Source organism: Phocoena phocoena, chromosome 13, assembly GCF_963924675.1.
Source record: "Phocoena phocoena chromosome 13, mPhoPho1.1, whole genome shotgun sequence".
NCBI lineage: Eukaryota > Metazoa > Chordata > Mammalia > Artiodactyla > Phocoenidae > Phocoena > Phocoena phocoena.
In genome coordinates, this window is record NC_089231.1 from 64,353,204 (window position 1) to 64,369,379 (window position 16,176).

Consider the following 16,176-nt stretch of genomic DNA (forward strand, 5'->3'; position numbering starts at 1 on the left):
AAAAAAGGCTGGAAAGTGGGATCATGGGGAGATCTTAGTGATTTTTTTTTTCCTTCATACCTTCCTCGGTTTTCTAATTTTGTTCAGTGAGCATATATTCCTTTTATGATTAAAAAAACAAAACGGGGGCTTCCCTGGTGGCGCAGTGGTAGAGAGTCCGCCTGCTGATGCAGGGGACACGGGTTCGTGACCCAGTCCGGGAGGAGGCTGGGGCCGTGAGCCATGGCCGCTGAGCCTGCGCGTCCGGAGCCTGTGCTCCGCAACGGGAGAGGCCACAACAGTGAGAGGCCCGCGTACCGCAAAAAAAACGCCAAAAAACCAGCAAGCCTCTTTCTGCGCCCCACGGAGGGGCTAACATCTGCATTCTTGCAGTTCATGCGGGAGATGGCGGGGGCCTGGCAGATGACAGTGGAGCAGAAGTTCGGCCTGTTTTCTGCGGAGATAAAGGAAGCAGACCCCTTGGCTGCGTCGGAAGCCAGTCAGCCCAAACCCTGTGCCCCCGAGGTGACCCCTCACTGCATCTGGATCGATGTACGTACCCCCGTCTCCCCTGTGCTCCACCCACTCTTCCCCGGGGTCGGGGGCTGCCCTGGGACTCCAGGTTGAAGACTGCCCCACCTCGGGGGTAACTGGCCCATCTCTCTCCCCACGCCCCGCCGGTCTCGTCCCTTTGCCCCGTAGACCCCACCTGCCCTCCTGTGGGCCTGAGCCCCTCCTTGGCAGGCAGTGGTGGCTCGAGGGTGGGCGGCCACCTGGCCCCGCCAGCAACATGGCCCCACCAGCAGCGTATCCCTTTCCGTCCAGTTCCTGGTGCAGCGGTTCGAGATTGCCAAGTACTGCAGCTCTGATCAGGTGGAGATCTTCTCCAGCTTACTGCAGCGGTCCATGTCTCTGAGCATTGGGGGCACTGCGGGGAGCATGAACCGGCATGTGGCGGCCATCGGGCCCCGCTTCAAGTGAGAGCTCACCTCAGGGCCTGCTCCCCCGGGTTTCCTGTGGTTGGTCACTTGTTCACCAGAAACTGACCGAGCCCCCCTGGGAAAGGCATCCGCACATGATGGCCGAGGCCACCACGCCCTCTCGGGGCTGGGGACATGGGGCAGCGTGCTGTCCACAGCAGGGAAGTGCGCAGGAGGTGCTTCATGTGGGGACCCGGCCAGCCAAACGCTGGGGGTGGGCAGCAGCAAAAGGATTCTGGTGACACACTGGAGAGGGAAGAACGGCCAGCTGTGTGGCAGAGCCTGGTGTGACAGCTCAGGCCCATTACCCTCTGGGGCCGATTGTGCCAGTTGCACACCAAGCCCTGTGCAAAACCAGCAACACCGGGGGAGGGCACACACCCCAATAGGCAGCATGTGGCCCAGTGGGCCTCAAACCAGGTGCGGTGGTCAGGGGCGCTGTGGACGCAGCAAGAGGGCCTGGCCTGGCATGGGGAGGGCTCTTGACTGGGCCTGCAGATACCTGGGGGCTCAGATGGAAGGAGGGTGAGGGGCCCCTGCAGGTGGGCACCACTCCGTCTACCTGTTCCCCTCCCTGAGCTCTTGACTCATGTTCCTGAAGCCCACTGGGCACGCCCTCGGGCCGTGCTTCTCAAACCAGTACCCAAGGGCTAGTTCTCTTTTTCCCTAATTTTCAGTCTGTTGTGGACCTATACTTTTACAAATTGCAACGAGAATGGGTTAGTAGGAGAGGATCCATGCTGGACCATCCCAGCCATGGGAAGTGGCCATGGAGACGAGCAGGAGGGCTGCCCATTCCTGACCAGCGCGTCTGCGGATGCCTGCAGGGCAGCCCTGATCTTGCAGAATCCAAGCAGATTGTTCTTAGAACCTGAGTTCTACCTTCGTAGTCCCCGTAGGTGATGGTACCTCAGGGAGTGGTTTGCAGTTTGTGGGACCAAAGCTTCTGGCCGAGGGGCAGAGTCACACACATGTTGTTTTCCCCCCAACAAAAGTGAAGATTTAAAAAATCTTTCGTAAGGCATCAGGGTACAGTAATCCGAGACAGGTGACCACCTGCCCGATCCACAGCCCTGGCGGGAGGGCTCTGCCGCCTGCAGGTGGGCCCTGAGCTCAGGCAGAGGTTTGCAGGAGGCGCCACTCGCTGACCGGGGCCGTCTTGCAGGCTGCTGACCCTCGGCCTGACCCTCCTGCACGCGGACGTGCTTCCCAATGCGACCATCCGCAACGTGCTCCGCGAGAAGATCTACTCCACTGCCTTCGACTACTTCAGGTGCTGCCCCCACCCCACCCCCAGCCCCCAGGCCTGGGTCACTCGGCCTGCTGTGTGCCGACCCCCGGCTTAGTGGCCCGACTTGTCATTAGGAGGCTGCGCGCCCCACCTTGCCGCGCTTCCTGACTCCTAGACCCTGGCACTCACCCTCGTCCCTGGCTGTTTGCAGTTGTCCCCCAAAGTTCCCTACGCAGGGAGAGAAGAGGCTGCGTGAGGACATAAGCATAATGATTAAGTTCTGGACCGCCATGTTCTCAGATAAGAAGTACCTGACCGCCAGCCAGCTCGTTCCCCCAGGTGAGCCCCAGCCTCAGCTGTGCTGCATGGTCACCAGAGGCCCATGCCTGCCCGGTCACCTCTTCTCTGGCCGCTGCTGGGGAGCAGGAAGGAGGGCAGGGTCTCCAAGCAGACAGGCAGACACCCCCTGGTGTAACTTCCCAGCACGGGGCCATTCTCAGGGGCCCCCTGCATGCCCGACAGTCTGTATTGGACTACGGCCTATGTGCTGGAAGGGATAGGGCACGGTCCATTGTCACCTGGTGGGGCCAGTCTTACCGGCAGGTGACTCCAACATGGGGGGTCGTGGGAACGTCCCCTGAGGACAGGCACTTGCCCTGCAGCAGTTGGGGACCAGGGGCAGGTTTCTGGAAGAGGTGACGTGTGAGCTGCATCTTGGAGCATGGAGGGTGGACGGGGTCAGGGAAAGGCGCTGAAGTGGGAGCCAGCAGCCGCCCCCACAGGAGGAAGCCCTGCTCTTGTTTCTCTGAAGCATGTAGCTGGTCACACGCCCAGGCTGCGGGAGGCGCATGTCTCTGCAGGCAGACCCACGTGGACAGCCTGGCCGCCACGAAAGGGAAAAGCAGGCACAGTGATTGTAAGCAGCTCTTGGCTCCACTCAGAGCAGGGCAGGCAGCCCTGCCATCTGTCCCCACGGGTCCCCGAGTCATCGCCATGTAGGAGGACACTGGGAGGTCAGTGCCATAACTGATCAAGGCGGCTCCTCGATTTGCTTTGCTTTGGGCTCAGGGGAACATAACACACTTTAGAAAGCTTCCATCTGCAGTGGTTCATGAGGAACTTTGCAGACGCCTGGTTCGTCCAGGGAAGCCGTCACCGGCCGTCTCCCCCACCTGCTCCCCCACAGCTGCTTTGTCTGTGGTGAAGGTCCAGACACCTCTTTCTAGAATGCAGTGTCTGCCCACAGATAACCAGGACACCCGGAGCAATCTGGACATAGCGGTTGGCTCGCGCCAGCAGGCTACACAGGGCTGGATCAACACCTACCCGCTGTCTAGCGGCATGTCCACCATCTCCAAGAAGTCAGGTCGGTGGGGCTTTGCTGCCGGGTCCCTTGGGTCCTCAGGGTCATAGAGCAGCTCCAAGGGACACTCTGTGCCGTCCCCCCCCCCATCCCCAGGCATGTCCAAGAAGACCAACCGGGGCTCCCAGCTGCACAAGTACTACATGAAGCGCCGGACGCTGCTGCTGTCCCTGCTGGTGAGGCCCGTGCGCCATGCCTGCAGCGCTGGGGTAGGGGAGGGGCGCGGGCCACGCAGAGGCACATCCGTGTCTGTGTCCCTCACCAGGCCACTGAGATCGAGCGTCTCATCACGTGGTACAACCCACTGTCAGCCCCGGAGCTAGAGCTGGACCAGGCTGGAGAGAGCAGCGTGGCCAATTGGAGGTCCAAGTACATCAGCCTGAGCGAGAAGCAGTGGAAGGACAATGTGAACCTCGCCTGGAACATCTCTCCTCATCTGGCCGTGCAACTGCCAGCCAGGTGGGCTGCCTGAGAGGCCGTGCCGGAGGTCCAGCACAAGGCACCTGGCAGGGGGAGGGCACGTGTCACAGCCAAGGACTGTAAGGGAAGAGCCATCGTAGCCCCAGATGCTCCCCAGTCCTGTGCAGTGGTAGGGTCTGTCCTGCCAGGGGCCCAGCACCCCGGAGCCCGAGGAGATAACATCAGGGCACCCCAGGGCCTCACCTTGTTCGATGAGGAAAGGAAACACCTGTGGTTACTCTGGGAGGTAGGCCTGGGGGGTCTGGGTTGGTTCCTGGGTGGCATCTTCAGGCAGCAGGCTACTCAGAGGGGTGGCTGGCAACTGAGTGTCCTGTGAGCTGTCCTGAGGCAGCTCTTAACAGGGACAGGACTCAGGCTGGTAGGTGCTGAGAGGGGCTTCCCAGGCCCCCTGTGCTGCATCCCAGTAGACTCCATGTGCCTGCGTGCAGGGTGGGCCTTTCTTCCCCAGAGCCCATGGTGCATACTTACTGCTTCCTTCTTCGGGTCCTAAGTCCTCCTCAGGACAGGATCGCAGCCTGACGGTATTTAGGCAGCAGCTGCCTGCCTTAGCCTTGGGCGGTCACACCTGAACACTTTGCACCCACCCTCCCACCTGCTAGCGTGCCTTCTGGCCCACAGGTGCCACAACGTGGATGGGTGCTTTGGGGGCCAGGCCAAGGGAGGTGTCCTTGGAAGGATCATTCCTGCTCCAAGGAGTTCTGCCCTTGGGTCACAGCCGGTCACAGTAAACACCATGTCAGTAGCCACAGTGCTCAGATGTCACTGGGTGTTGGTCCACATCCCTTAGTCCAGGGCTCCCCCAGCCCCCGTCTTCAGTGTCTGCCACCCACACCCTCTTTGCCTGTAGGTTCAAAAACACAGAAGCTATTGGCAATGAGGTGACCCGTCTGGTTCGCTTGGACCCAGGAGCCGTTAGTGACATCCCCGAAGCCATCAAGGTAGCATGGCGGGTAGTGTGCTGGGGCCTGGTCCTAAGTGCACAGAAACAAAACTGCCTCCAGGGATGCCTGGAGGCGAGGAACACAACCAAAACCCACTGACCTCAGTGGTACCACGATTTTTCTGATCTCTTGTGTTATCTACTCTTCGGATGAATCATTTACTGTGTTTATAGTAGAAAAACGTTGAGTGTATTTCACCCTGGTTGAAGTTGTGCTGTTGTATGTAATGTGTCAGAAGCTGTTATAAATGCCTTGCAGTTTTCACTCCTTGGGGCCATCCCTGTGACTCCCTTCTTCCTCCCCAGTTCCTGGTCACCTGGCACACCATCGACGCCGATGCCCCCGAGCTCAGCCATGTGCTGTGCTGGGCACCCGCAGACCCACCCACAGGCCTGTCCTACTTCTCCAGCATGTACCCGCCACACCCACTCACGGCGCAGTATGGAGTCAAAGTCCTACGGTCCTTCCCGCCGGTGAGCCCATCTGCTGGGTCGACCTCGGGGGGCTGCCCAGCCCCACGGGGGGACAGAGGGCAGGCCTGATTGAGGGTGAGGACGTGTCCTGGGGGTGGAGTGACAGCAGGGCCAGTCCAGGTGGGGTGGGGCCCTGGGACCCCTGTCCTGCCTGGTGCTCTCACCCCTTCCTGAGTCATGACTGCTCCTCCCCCACCACACAGGATGCCATCCTGTTCTACATCCCCCAGATTGTGCAGGCCCTCAGGTATGACAAGGTAAGGCATGCAGCACAGGGCTACCAGCCTGGAGGGCCGGGCGGGCAGCGGGACGGAGCCCAGGAGCAGGGCCACTGAGCTGGGACCTGGGCCTGAGGTCTCTCACCCCCATGTGGTCGTCCAGCACCCAAGGCCCAGTCCTGCTGTGCTGGGTGAACAGGTTCTGGAAACATTGCTGGCTGCTTCCTCAGGGTGGGCGACCTGGCCTGGGACCCGTACCTGCTGGATGGGGGTCTCAGCAGGTCCCCTAGCTCCCAAATCCAGCTCCCCGTCTCCTGGGTGGAGTGGCCAAGGGGTTGGAGGAGACAGCATGTGTATTAGTGAGCTCAGGCCACCCTGGCAAAGTACACAGACTCGGGGCTTAAACTACAGGGAGCTCGTTCCACACAGTCTGGAGGCTGGACATCTGAGATCCAGGTGTCAGCAGGGCTGGTTTGCCCAAGGCCCTCTCCTTGCCGTGTAGACGGCGGCTTCTCCCTGTATCCCCACGTGGCTGTCCATTTGTCTGTGTCCTAATCTCTTCTTATAAGGATACAAGTCAGATCGGATCAGGGCCCCCTACTGATCTCATGTAACTTCATCAGTTCTTTAAAGGCCTATATCCAAATACAGTCACATTCTGTGGTGGGGGGGGGACTTCAACATATGAATGGGGTGTGGGGGTGGATAATTCAGCCGTAACAGTGTACATGCACATAGGGGCCTGGCAAAGGGCCTGGCCAGAAAACACCCACGGGGTGACCACAGCCCGGAGCCCTCAGCACCCGCGCTTCATCACGGTGCCACACCCAAGCCTGCGTCTGAGGGCAGCAGCGTCTACCCCTCCTGCTTCTGCCCATACACCCCCCTGCCCTGGGCCCACAGGGCCCCAGAACACCCCATGCCCTGGCCAAGCCTGGAGACCCTGCACTGGAGGTTGCACATTCATGGTTCATCTTTAGATCTAGTTGCTGGGTTAGAATTGGGTTATTTGAAGTTTGACCTGTTTGGGAAGCCCACCCACCCAAGTTGAGGACATCTGTCCAAGGAATACTTTACCAGATGGGCCGCAAATGACTGTGGAGAGGGAGAGGCTGCACCCCAGGAGTCTTCCAGAAAGGCCAGCTGCCTTTGTAACCTAGGACATGGGAATTCAGCCTGAGCTGGGAGTGACGTAGGGTTTTCTGGGACCCGTCCATCACTGGGCAGCGTCTTCTAGACACCAGTCCACAGGGGCGCATTTGAAACCCGCCTGCCCACGCGTCGTGCTTGACGACAGCAGAAGCTGGTTAGAGTCTAGGGCTTAGAGTCCAGAGGAGGGAACAGAGGAGACAAAAGCTGGTGCATGCCTGCATAGACAAAGACCCTGGCGGCTGGCCAGCCAGCTGGACTCGGGCTCAACTCCGCCGCGCAGGAGAGGTGCTCACAGCCGGCACCGCTCGACCACGCTTCTTTCTGGGTCTGCCAAGCGTGGAGTTATTGCTGCTTGGATAAGAGTGGCCTCTCTTGGTGGAGTGTGGCCAGCCTGGGCTGACCTTGCTTTCCTACAGATGGGCTATGTGCGGGAATATATTCTGTGGGCGGCATCCAAGTCCCAGCTCCTGGCACACCAATTCATCTGGAACATGAAGACGAACATCTATGTGGATGAAGAGGGGCACCAGAAAGACCGTGAGTGCCCGTCCCTCGGGCCCCACCCCGTACTTACCACCTGCCCAGGGTCATCATTCCTCCACTCCCACCTCTGACCCCTGCCTGGTTCCCAAGACCCTATGGCTCGGTCCTGCAGCTCCACGGGCAGCGCTTCCCAAACCAGGTCATCTCAGGATCCTCACACCCTTGAAAACTACAGAACCTCAAAGAGCTTGGGTTTATGTGGCCTTTGGCCATCCATACTCACCAACATTAGAAATTAAAAATAGAGGGCTTCCCTGGTGGCGCAGTGGTTAAGAATCTGCCTGCCAATGCAGGGGACAAGGGTTCGAGCCCTGGTCTGGGAAGATCCCACATGCCGCGGAGCAACTAAGCCCGTGCGCCACAACTACTGAGCCTGTGCTCTAGAGCCCGCGAGCCACAACTACTGAGCCCGTGTGCCACAACTACTGAAGCCCGCGTGCCTAGAGCCCATGCTCCGCAACAAGAGAAGCCACCGCAGTGAGAAGCCCGCACACTGTAACGAAGAGTAGCCCCCGCTCGTCGCAACCAGAGAAAGCCTGCGTGCAGCAACAAAGCCCCAAAGCAGCTAAAATTAAAAAAAATAGAGACCCATCTCACATAAACATAACTTTTAAAGAAGTGAGCAAGAAGAGTAGCATTGTTTAACACGTTTACAGGCCCCTTTAGTGCCTGTGGGAGATGAGGTCATCAGTGCGGTGGGAGATCCCCTCACTCTGCCTCTGCATTTCATGTCAGAATATGCTGTTTGGGCTGAAGTGGCTGCAGGAGATTGGGCCTTGCTGACCTATAGTTGGAAACGGAGGAGTGTCTGGTGTTCAGGCCCCCATGAGTGCTCCCCGCCAATGCTACCAAGCTTGGCGGGATGGTTTCTCAGGGGTTCAGTGCAGTGAGGAGTCTGAACTGTGTTGTGAGCCTCACTCTCTGTTCATCCAGCCCCTGCTTGCCCTGCACTCGCCCCTCGCAAGACCTGTAACACCCGCTGTGGTCACACCCAACGTGCAGGGCAGGGTCTCCAGTGCTGACGCATTTCATGACACAGTATTTAAAGATCTTGTGTGTGGAGCCCCAGCTGCCTCACAGGACAGAAACGTTTCTGAGTGCTGGGAAACTGTCAGGCTTTTTTGTCAAGCTTAACAAAGTTTTGTAGTTGTTTTCCTTAAATGGCAGATTCATTTTATTGATTTTCAAGAAAATACCTGCCATAAGTCTACATCTGAGTGACTTTACCTTATCTGTTAGTCACTCCTTCAAGTAAAAATGACGTTCCCTGGAAGAGGGGACAGTCAGATGCAGGTACTCCCGTGAGACCACCACACGCTTCAGGTGCGGCCCCCGTGAGCATCCGTGATCCTGGGGCCCTTCACTCGCCACAGCCTCACGGGCATCAGCACCCTGAGGAGGGCAGACCTCCTCTGGGTGGGGTCTGGAGAGAGGGTCCCCAGGACTGCAGGCTCACCCTCGGTTTCTCTGCAGCTGACATTGGCGACCTCCTGGAACAGCTGGTGGAAGAGATCACAAGCTCCCTGTCTGGCCCGGCCAAGGACTTCTACCAGCGGGAATTCGACTTCTTCAACAAGATCACTAACGTGTCAGCCATCATCAAGTAAGTGGCATCTTCTCCAGGCCCCACTTGTGGGAGCTGCCCAAGGAGCTTCGTAGACTCCTGACGTCTCCTGCTAAGGAACAGCCAGACGGGGAGTCTGCTCCCACCGTCCAGGGCCCCCGTGGGCATAGAAGATGCACAGAAAACAACATCTCAGGTTCACTTTGGGTCTTGCCCAAGCCTGAGGACACCTGCTCTCCAGGTTCTGATGGTCCCCGTGGTGTTAGGGAAACCAGACTCCTTTGCAGCCGCGAGGTCCTTTCTTGATTCACCTCCTGGGCCCTCATTCACGTGGAGCAGACGCCAACTTTGGACGTCTTGGCCACCCATTTGTGCAGGATGGGGCCCCAGGGTTGCAGATGCTGGCCAAGCGCCTGGGGAGGCAGCAGGGGAGCCCTAGTGCTGTTCCTCCAGGTGCCTAGTCGCCACACTGTCCCCAGTGCTCAGGCTCCCCCGCTACCCCATCACTGCGGGCCATGTGTCCCATGGTCCTCTCCTGACCAGTTCTAAGCAGAGCGGCAACGTGGCTGCAGAGATGGAGGGTCAGGGTGGACTCCCTGGGCCTCTGCCACGTGAGGCGTGATTCCATTTCACTCGCCTTGTCGTGGGGCGCAGAGGTCTGAGGGTCTGCCCGAGGCCACATTGCCAGTAAACCACGTAGCCCGCAGCCTGACCCCCACAGCATTGTACACCCCCTTCCCATGCCCCAGGTGGCAGAGTGCAGGGCTAGGGCCCTCGGACAGGAGGGCCTGTCTGTGCCCCGAAGCCACAGACACCAGTGTCTGTGTCTTGTTCTCCAGGCCCTACCCTAAAGGTGACGAGAGGAAGAGGGCTTGTCTGTCGGCTCTGTCTGAAGTGAAGGTGCAGCCTGGTGAGCAGGGTTCGAGGCCAGTGAGACGGGGGTCTGGGGGACCCTGGGTGCCCAGAACCCCTCTCCAGAACCTGCCCCTGCCAGTGGTCACTCTTGGTTCTCCTAGCTACAGCTGTTTTCTGAAGGCCGAGGCCCTGTCCTTGGCAGCTGTGGTTCTAGAAGTTTCCTGAGCTCCAGTGTAACAGAAGCAACGCAGGCCACACAGTGGACTTAGGGAGGAGCAGGGGTGTCCCAGGTGTGCTAGGGCCTGTAGGATGAGGGCGCCCATGCCCCACTCCCTGGTGCTCTTGCCACGTGGTCAGATCCGTGTCTTTTCAAGACAAGATGGGAACCCAGACGTCACCGCACAGCTCTCCATTCTTAAGTCTTACACACTCGTTCTTCAAAACCCTGGCCTTGCACACTTGCCCACTGCCCGCCTCAGTGGTGGGCACCAGTGCAGGGCCCTGGGTGGGCCTCTCCTGACTGTGCTGAGCCCTGCCCAGCCCCGCCCCAGAGAACACTCAGCCTCCCAGAGGACACCATGCTGCTGGGTCGTGTCCCCGAGGCACTGGGGAGCCAGCTGGGCTCTAGAGCAGAGTGGAGCTTGGGCCGTGTGAGGGAGGCTGGGCTGGCGAGGGAAGGAGGGTGGATGAGGTGGGGGCCTGCATGCTCCCCAGGGGCCCAGTCCCTCCCACCAGGACCCCGCCTCAAGCACCCCCACCTCCGGGGGCTCGGGGAACTGTGGTCCCTGACCAGGAAGGGCCTTCTCTCAACCTGCGCTGACAGGGTTGAGCTGGGGGTGTCAGGTGGATGGGTGCTGGGGCTCCTGTGTCCTGTGGCATTGGCGGCCAGTGGCTTGAGAAGCTGAGGGTTTAGGGTGTCCTCTTGGAGAAGCGTCTGCGGGAGGTGGTTGCCCCATGTGGAACGTCAGGATGGGCCCAGGGAAACAGCACAGAGTCAGGGAAGACAGCCTTACCGGCCTTGGAACAAGGAGTCGGCAGTGCCGCAGGCAAGGCCCTTGAGGCCTCAGCACAGCCCCGTCTGCTGGGAAAGCCTCATCCTGCTCGGGCCCTGGGATGTCCCTTCTGTCCCTCATAGGCTGCTACCTGCCCAGCAACCCCGAGGCCATCGTGCTGGACATCGACTACAAGTCCGGGACGCCCATGCAGAGGTGAGGCACCACCTGCAAACTCCCCCTCACGGGCTCCCATTCTCTGTCACTTGCACCCCATTCTCTTTTGTTTTCCAGCGCTGCAAAGGCCCCGTATCTGGCTAAGTTCAAGGTGAAACGATGCGGAGTTAGTGAACTTGAGAAGGAAGGTCAGTGGGGCACGTCCGATGTAGTTTGGGGTCCCCATGAACGGTGACAGCCTCCGGCCAGTCAGTCTGGGCCCTTGTCTGGGGGTGGCAGGCACGTGTGCAGTGACAGAGGCCCCGGGGAGGACTGGTCGGCTTGGCTGCCGTGAGAGTGACCGCAGGCTGGCAGCCTCCACAGCAGGAGTCGATTCTCTCTGTCTGGAGGCCGGGGTGTCAGCAGGGCCCTGCTCCCTCCTGAAGTGCTGTGAAGGATCCTTCTGGCCTCTTCCAGGGACAGGGCATGGTTGTTCCTCAGCTGTGGCTGCCACATACATCACACTCTGCAGTTCTGGGGGGGCATGAATGTCGGGAGCACAGCAGCACAAGGGTGTGGCCCTGGGTCCTTGCTCCTCAGCTGTTCTTAGGAAGAGACCCTGGCCCTGTGGCCCCACCCACTGACCCCTGGTGTCTGCTGGGCCTCGTTGGCCTCTTTAGGGTTTTGCAGAGATGATCCCTAAGGTTCTGTGTTGCTTCAGGCACATGATCAGGGCTCACCCCCAGCATCCTCAGAGGGCCTCTCTGCCCGCCGCTGACAGGCAGCCTCTCCCTGTGCAGGTCTGCGGTGCTGCTCAGACTCCGAGGATGAGGGCAGCACGCAGGAGGCCGATGGCCAGAAAATCTCCTGGCAAGCAGCCATCTTCAAAGTGGGAGACGACTGCCGTCAGGTAGTGGGCTGGGCAGGCAGGGCAGGGCCGGAGGTGTGCAGGGGCCGGGGCAGGCCCGCCTCTCTCCAAGACTCCAGGCACACTTCTCAGCATCATACAGAAATAGGAATCCTTGGTTTCCCATTTGGTTCTGTTGCCTTGGAGTACATCAGGGCTTTCTGCTAAACCCGGAGGCCTCTCCAGTGGCCCCCCTCCCGCTGTACACCCTGGCTGCTCAGGGGGAACTGCCCCGGGGAATGGGTGCCCCTTACTCACACCCACCGCCAGGCAGTGCATCCTCGCAGTCTGCCCAGGGAGCAGTGGGCAGTGAGGCTCAACGGGGCCTCCCTCCCTCCTCCCCCTCCCCCTCACTGGGCAGGGCCGCAGGCACCTGGAGCCAGCAGCCCACTACGACCCTGAGTCTCTCCTGGTTCCCAGGACATGCTGGCCTTGCAGATCATCGACCTCTTCAAAAACATCTTCCAGCTGGTTGGCCTGGATCTCTTTGTCTTTCCGTACCGGGTGGTGGCCACCGCCCCTGGGGTAAGTTTCCCAAGCAGTTGCTTGGGCGCTGCCCCTGTCCCTCACCCTGTGGTGTGCCCGCAGCCTGAGCCTCGGCCCTTCCTCCCTAGTGCGGGGTGATCGAGTGCATCCCTGACTGTACCTCTCGGGACCAGCTGGGCCGCCAGACCGACTTTGGCATGTACGACTATTTCACACGCCAGTACGGGGATGAGTCCACGCTGGCCTTCCAGCAGGTGGGCAGCAGGGCGGCCCCACTGCCCGCCAGCCCCAGCTCCTGCGTTGGTCAGCACCCTGTTTTCTAAGTCCTCGTATGTCTGGGGGTAAAACCAGAGCATCTGTAACCTTCCTTGGGATGAAAGGCATGACTCGAGAGGGGCTCCCCAGGAGAAAGCTGACAGGAGTTGAAGGGGGGAAGGGGCCACAGCCCTGCACCTCAGATGCACCCACTTGTCACTCCGACTACCAAGGTCTGGCTTGCTGATCTAGGTGCAGGCCCAGGGGTTCCAGGGTGCCCGCAGGCCCAAGAGGGCACAGCTCCAGGGCACCCTGAGCATGCTGTCTCTGCACAGGCACGCTATAACTTCATCCGCAGCATGGCTGCCTACAGCCTCCTGCTGTTCCTGCTGCAGATCAAGGACCGGCACAACGGCAACATCATGCTGGACAAGAAGGGCCACATCATCCACATCGGTGGGTGGGCATCCTGCCGCGGGGGCACCGGGGCAGGGGCTCTGGGGGTTGGGGAGCTGGGCTTCCTTTCCAGCCGCTGCTCCCCAGTGTCCCCAGGAAACAGCGGCTACAGGGCATACACCCAGCTTTGCCCTGCAGCTGATCCCAGCACGATGGCTCTTTGGGGTATTGCAGACTTTGGCTTCATGTTTGAAAGCTCCCCGGGTGGCAACCTCGGCTGGGAACCAGACATCAAGCTGACGGACGAGATGGTGATGATCATGGGGGGCAAGATGGAGGCCACCCCCTTCAAGTGGTTCATGGAGATGTGTGTCCGCGGCTACCTGGCCGTGCGGTGAGCCCTGCGGGTGGGGCGGGGGGCAGGGAGGGGCTTCCATACTGGGCCCGTTCATCCAGCAAGCCCCGCCCACCCCTCAAAGTTCTCCTCGGGTCATCTCAGGCCTTTGGTGGACACAGAACTGGGGTTGGGGCAGGGGGATGCACGGGAGGCCCCCTGAGCCCTTGCCTTCCTGTCACATCTCTGCCACCTGTGCCAGCAGCATCTTGCTCCAGGCATCAGTGACCTGCCACGTTCTGCATCTCCCAGGCTTGACCTCGCCTGCCGACGCCTTGGGGCCCCTCTGAGCACCCCACCTGCCCTTCCTCCCTAGCCTGAGCCCCTGCACCCCCAGGCTGCGTGCCGGGGACTCAGGTCCTGGCTTCCAAGTGTCATGTGGCTGATGCCACAGAGCAGTGTGGGGACACCTGGACTCCAACCCGAGTCTGTTGAAGCCTGCATGGCACGTGCAGAAGGGAGGATCCCTTCCTTAGCCAGGCACAGAACCATGGCAGGGGCCGAGGGCAGGCCCTGGGCAGGGGCTGCATGTTGACCACAGGCAGGGCCCCCACCCAGGCTGGCCTCTGTCCACCTCCTTCCCTGCCTCTCCCCAGGCCCTACATGGACGCCGTCGTCTCTCTGGTCACTCTCATGCTGGACACGGGCCTTCCCTGCTTCCGCGGCCAGACAATCAAGCTCTTGAAGTAGGTCCGGCAGGCAGGCCACTGGGGGGCGGCTGTCCCCTGAGATGGGAGCCCTTCGAGTGCTGGTAATGGGGACTGTTATCGAGGCCAAGTGCTCCCCCTTGGACGCCCAGACAGACGGGGTCCTGGGTGAGGAGCTGTCCCCAGACCTTCCGTGTGTGAGGTGCCTTGACGTAGGCGGAGTATGTACCCTGCGGCCCTTCGTCCCTCAAGGGTGTGTCTGCGCCAAGCCCCGGGGCTGCAGTGGCTCAGCCCCCTGCCAGTCCTACCCTGGCTGCAGGGCCCTGGGCCCGGGAGGTTCTGGGAAGGAGCCCAAGCCCTTGAGGCCAGCTGGGAACCGTGTCCCCACAGGAGGCTAGGCCACGTCCCTGCAGGGAGGGCAGCCTGGAGCCCTGGGGGCGGCAGCCCTGACACGGCCCTTCCCACCACCAGGCACAGGTTCAGCCCCAACATGACAGAGCGAGAGGCCGCAAATTTCATTCTAAAGGTCATTCAGAGCTGCTTCCTCAGCAACAGGCAAGTCACCCTGTCCTGCCCCACCCATGCACCCATGTCACCTATCCAGTGTTCAGTGGGCACTTGTGCAGGCCCCCACCTGGGCCAGGTGACAGGATGCACTGCCCCGAGACGCCCAGCCCAGTGGGGCAGGAAGTGAGTTTTGAGAGGCTTCAACCCCCTTCAGCTGCTGTGGGGGCCGTGACAGGAGGGGCCTGGTGGGGGAACTGGGGCCACTAGAAGTGGTGGGGCCAGGCCTCAGTGACAGGCCTGGGAACAGGCTCTCAGGGGCTGTGACAGTCGAAGGTGGCCTTGAGGTTTATAGGCTCAACAACAGGGTGAGCGAGGGGAGTCCAGGCCCCGGGAGGTGCAGAGGCCCCAGGTCCACACCCTGGGGACAGAGAACTGGCTCCGGTGGACCCGCCGAGGTCCAGTGGCACAGGAGCGCCACTTGGTTTTGCTGACTGGGGAGCAGAGAAGTGGGGTGGCTCAGGGCAGCAGGAGGGGTTTGGAGGGCGGCATGAGGCAGGCTCTCCTGATGGTGATGTGAGGCGGGGCAGAAGGGGAGTGCACAGACCCCTTCCAGCCACATGTGAGGCCCCAAGGCTGGGAGTCAACTCCTACAGACACACCCCCGGGCCACATCCTGGGCCCCAGGACTGAGGGCAGGCGTCTGGCTGAGGAAGGGCATCCTCTTGAGCCCACTTTGGGGCCCATGAGCAAGGAGGAGACAGGGCATAACAGGGAGGCTGTGGCCATGGGTGAGGGAGCAAGTGTCCCAGGGAGAGAGGGGCTGGCGGGCAGACAAAAAGTCTGCGATCGGGCACTCGACCTCCAGGGGTGTAGCAGGGTGGCTCCGGGGGTCGGGTCCCCAGACCAGCACAGGCCCCTCACAATCCCCTCTGCTCTCTGCTCCCAGGAGCCGGACCTATGACATGATCCAGTACTATCAGAACGACATCCCCTACTGAGGGGCAGAGTGCCGCAATCACTGCTTGCTGCTGCGCACGGCCTGCCACCTCATCAGATGGACAGATGGGCTGAGATGCCCCTGCAGAGCCCGGCAACCCGCTGCCTCCCAAGGTGTCGCCTACGTGGCCCGTGTGGCTGGAATGACAATCAGAGCCAGTCTTTGCGCAGGTGTGAGCTATGCTTACACTGGACACATTCCCTGTCTTGTTCTCAGAGGTACATGAAGTATTTTCTTGTGTATAAAAAATGGAAAAATTATATTCAACCTAAGATTCAACCAACGTGAACAAAATAAAAACAAAAAAACTGCGTTGGAACCAATCCAGTACTAAGTGCATGTTCAGCTAGGGGTGGGGGGTGCCCGCCCAGGAGCCTCGCAGCCACAAGGGGCCATCCCCGGTGCCCTGACTGTGAGCTTCACAAAGACGACTCACCACAGCACAGATGTACCGAAAATAGCACTGTATTTTCCCTGATAGCTCTCAGGGCTCCCGCAGAGGCCACCCGGCCGCCCCGTTCTCATCTCTCCTCCGTAGGCGTTGCTCTGCATCCTGCCTCTGCTCCGGTCCTTCCCGGTGTCCCTCTCGACCACCTTCAGGTCCTCTACTCCAGGACACCATCGTCCTCATGCACCAACCTCCCCGCAGTATCCATCCCC

The 16,176-nt window shown here is 60.4% G+C and overlaps 1 protein-coding gene across 3 annotated transcripts in view; it reads left to right on the forward strand.

The window, feature by feature from the left end:
* Nucleotides 1–15,517, forward strand: part of PI4KA (phosphatidylinositol 4-kinase alpha) — a 94,600-nt gene extending 79,083 nt beyond the window's left edge. For all 3 annotated transcript variants that reach the window (XM_065889925.1, XM_065889924.1, XM_065889923.1), the window contains 23 exons: nt 373–531; nt 805–956; nt 2,125–2,232; nt 2,402–2,529; nt 3,437–3,556; nt 3,650–3,729; nt 3,819–4,012; nt 4,881–4,971; nt 5,280–5,447; nt 5,651–5,704; nt 7,234–7,354; nt 8,834–8,963; nt 9,764–9,834; nt 10,915–10,987; nt 11,066–11,136; nt 11,728–11,837; nt 12,255–12,359; nt 12,449–12,574; nt 12,911–13,031; nt 13,206–13,365; nt 13,962–14,051; nt 14,484–14,567; nt 15,466–15,517. In XM_065889925.1, coding sequence (XP_065745997.1) covers nt 373–531; nt 805–956; nt 2,125–2,232; nt 2,402–2,529; nt 3,437–3,556; nt 3,650–3,729; nt 3,819–4,012; nt 4,881–4,971; nt 5,280–5,447; nt 5,651–5,704; nt 7,234–7,354; nt 8,834–8,963; nt 9,764–9,834; nt 10,915–10,987; nt 11,066–11,136; nt 11,728–11,837; nt 12,255–12,359; nt 12,449–12,574; nt 12,911–13,031; nt 13,206–13,365; nt 13,962–14,051; nt 14,484–14,567; nt 15,466–15,517 — 2,568 coding nt within the window. The remainder of the gene's footprint in view (nt 1–372; nt 532–804; nt 957–2,124; nt 2,233–2,401; nt 2,530–3,436; nt 3,557–3,649; nt 3,730–3,818; nt 4,013–4,880; nt 4,972–5,279; nt 5,448–5,650; nt 5,705–7,233; nt 7,355–8,833; nt 8,964–9,763; nt 9,835–10,914; nt 10,988–11,065; nt 11,137–11,727; nt 11,838–12,254; nt 12,360–12,448; nt 12,575–12,910; nt 13,032–13,205; nt 13,366–13,961; nt 14,052–14,483; nt 14,568–15,465) is intronic.
* The last annotated feature ends 659 nt before the right edge of the window (nt 15,518–16,176 follow it).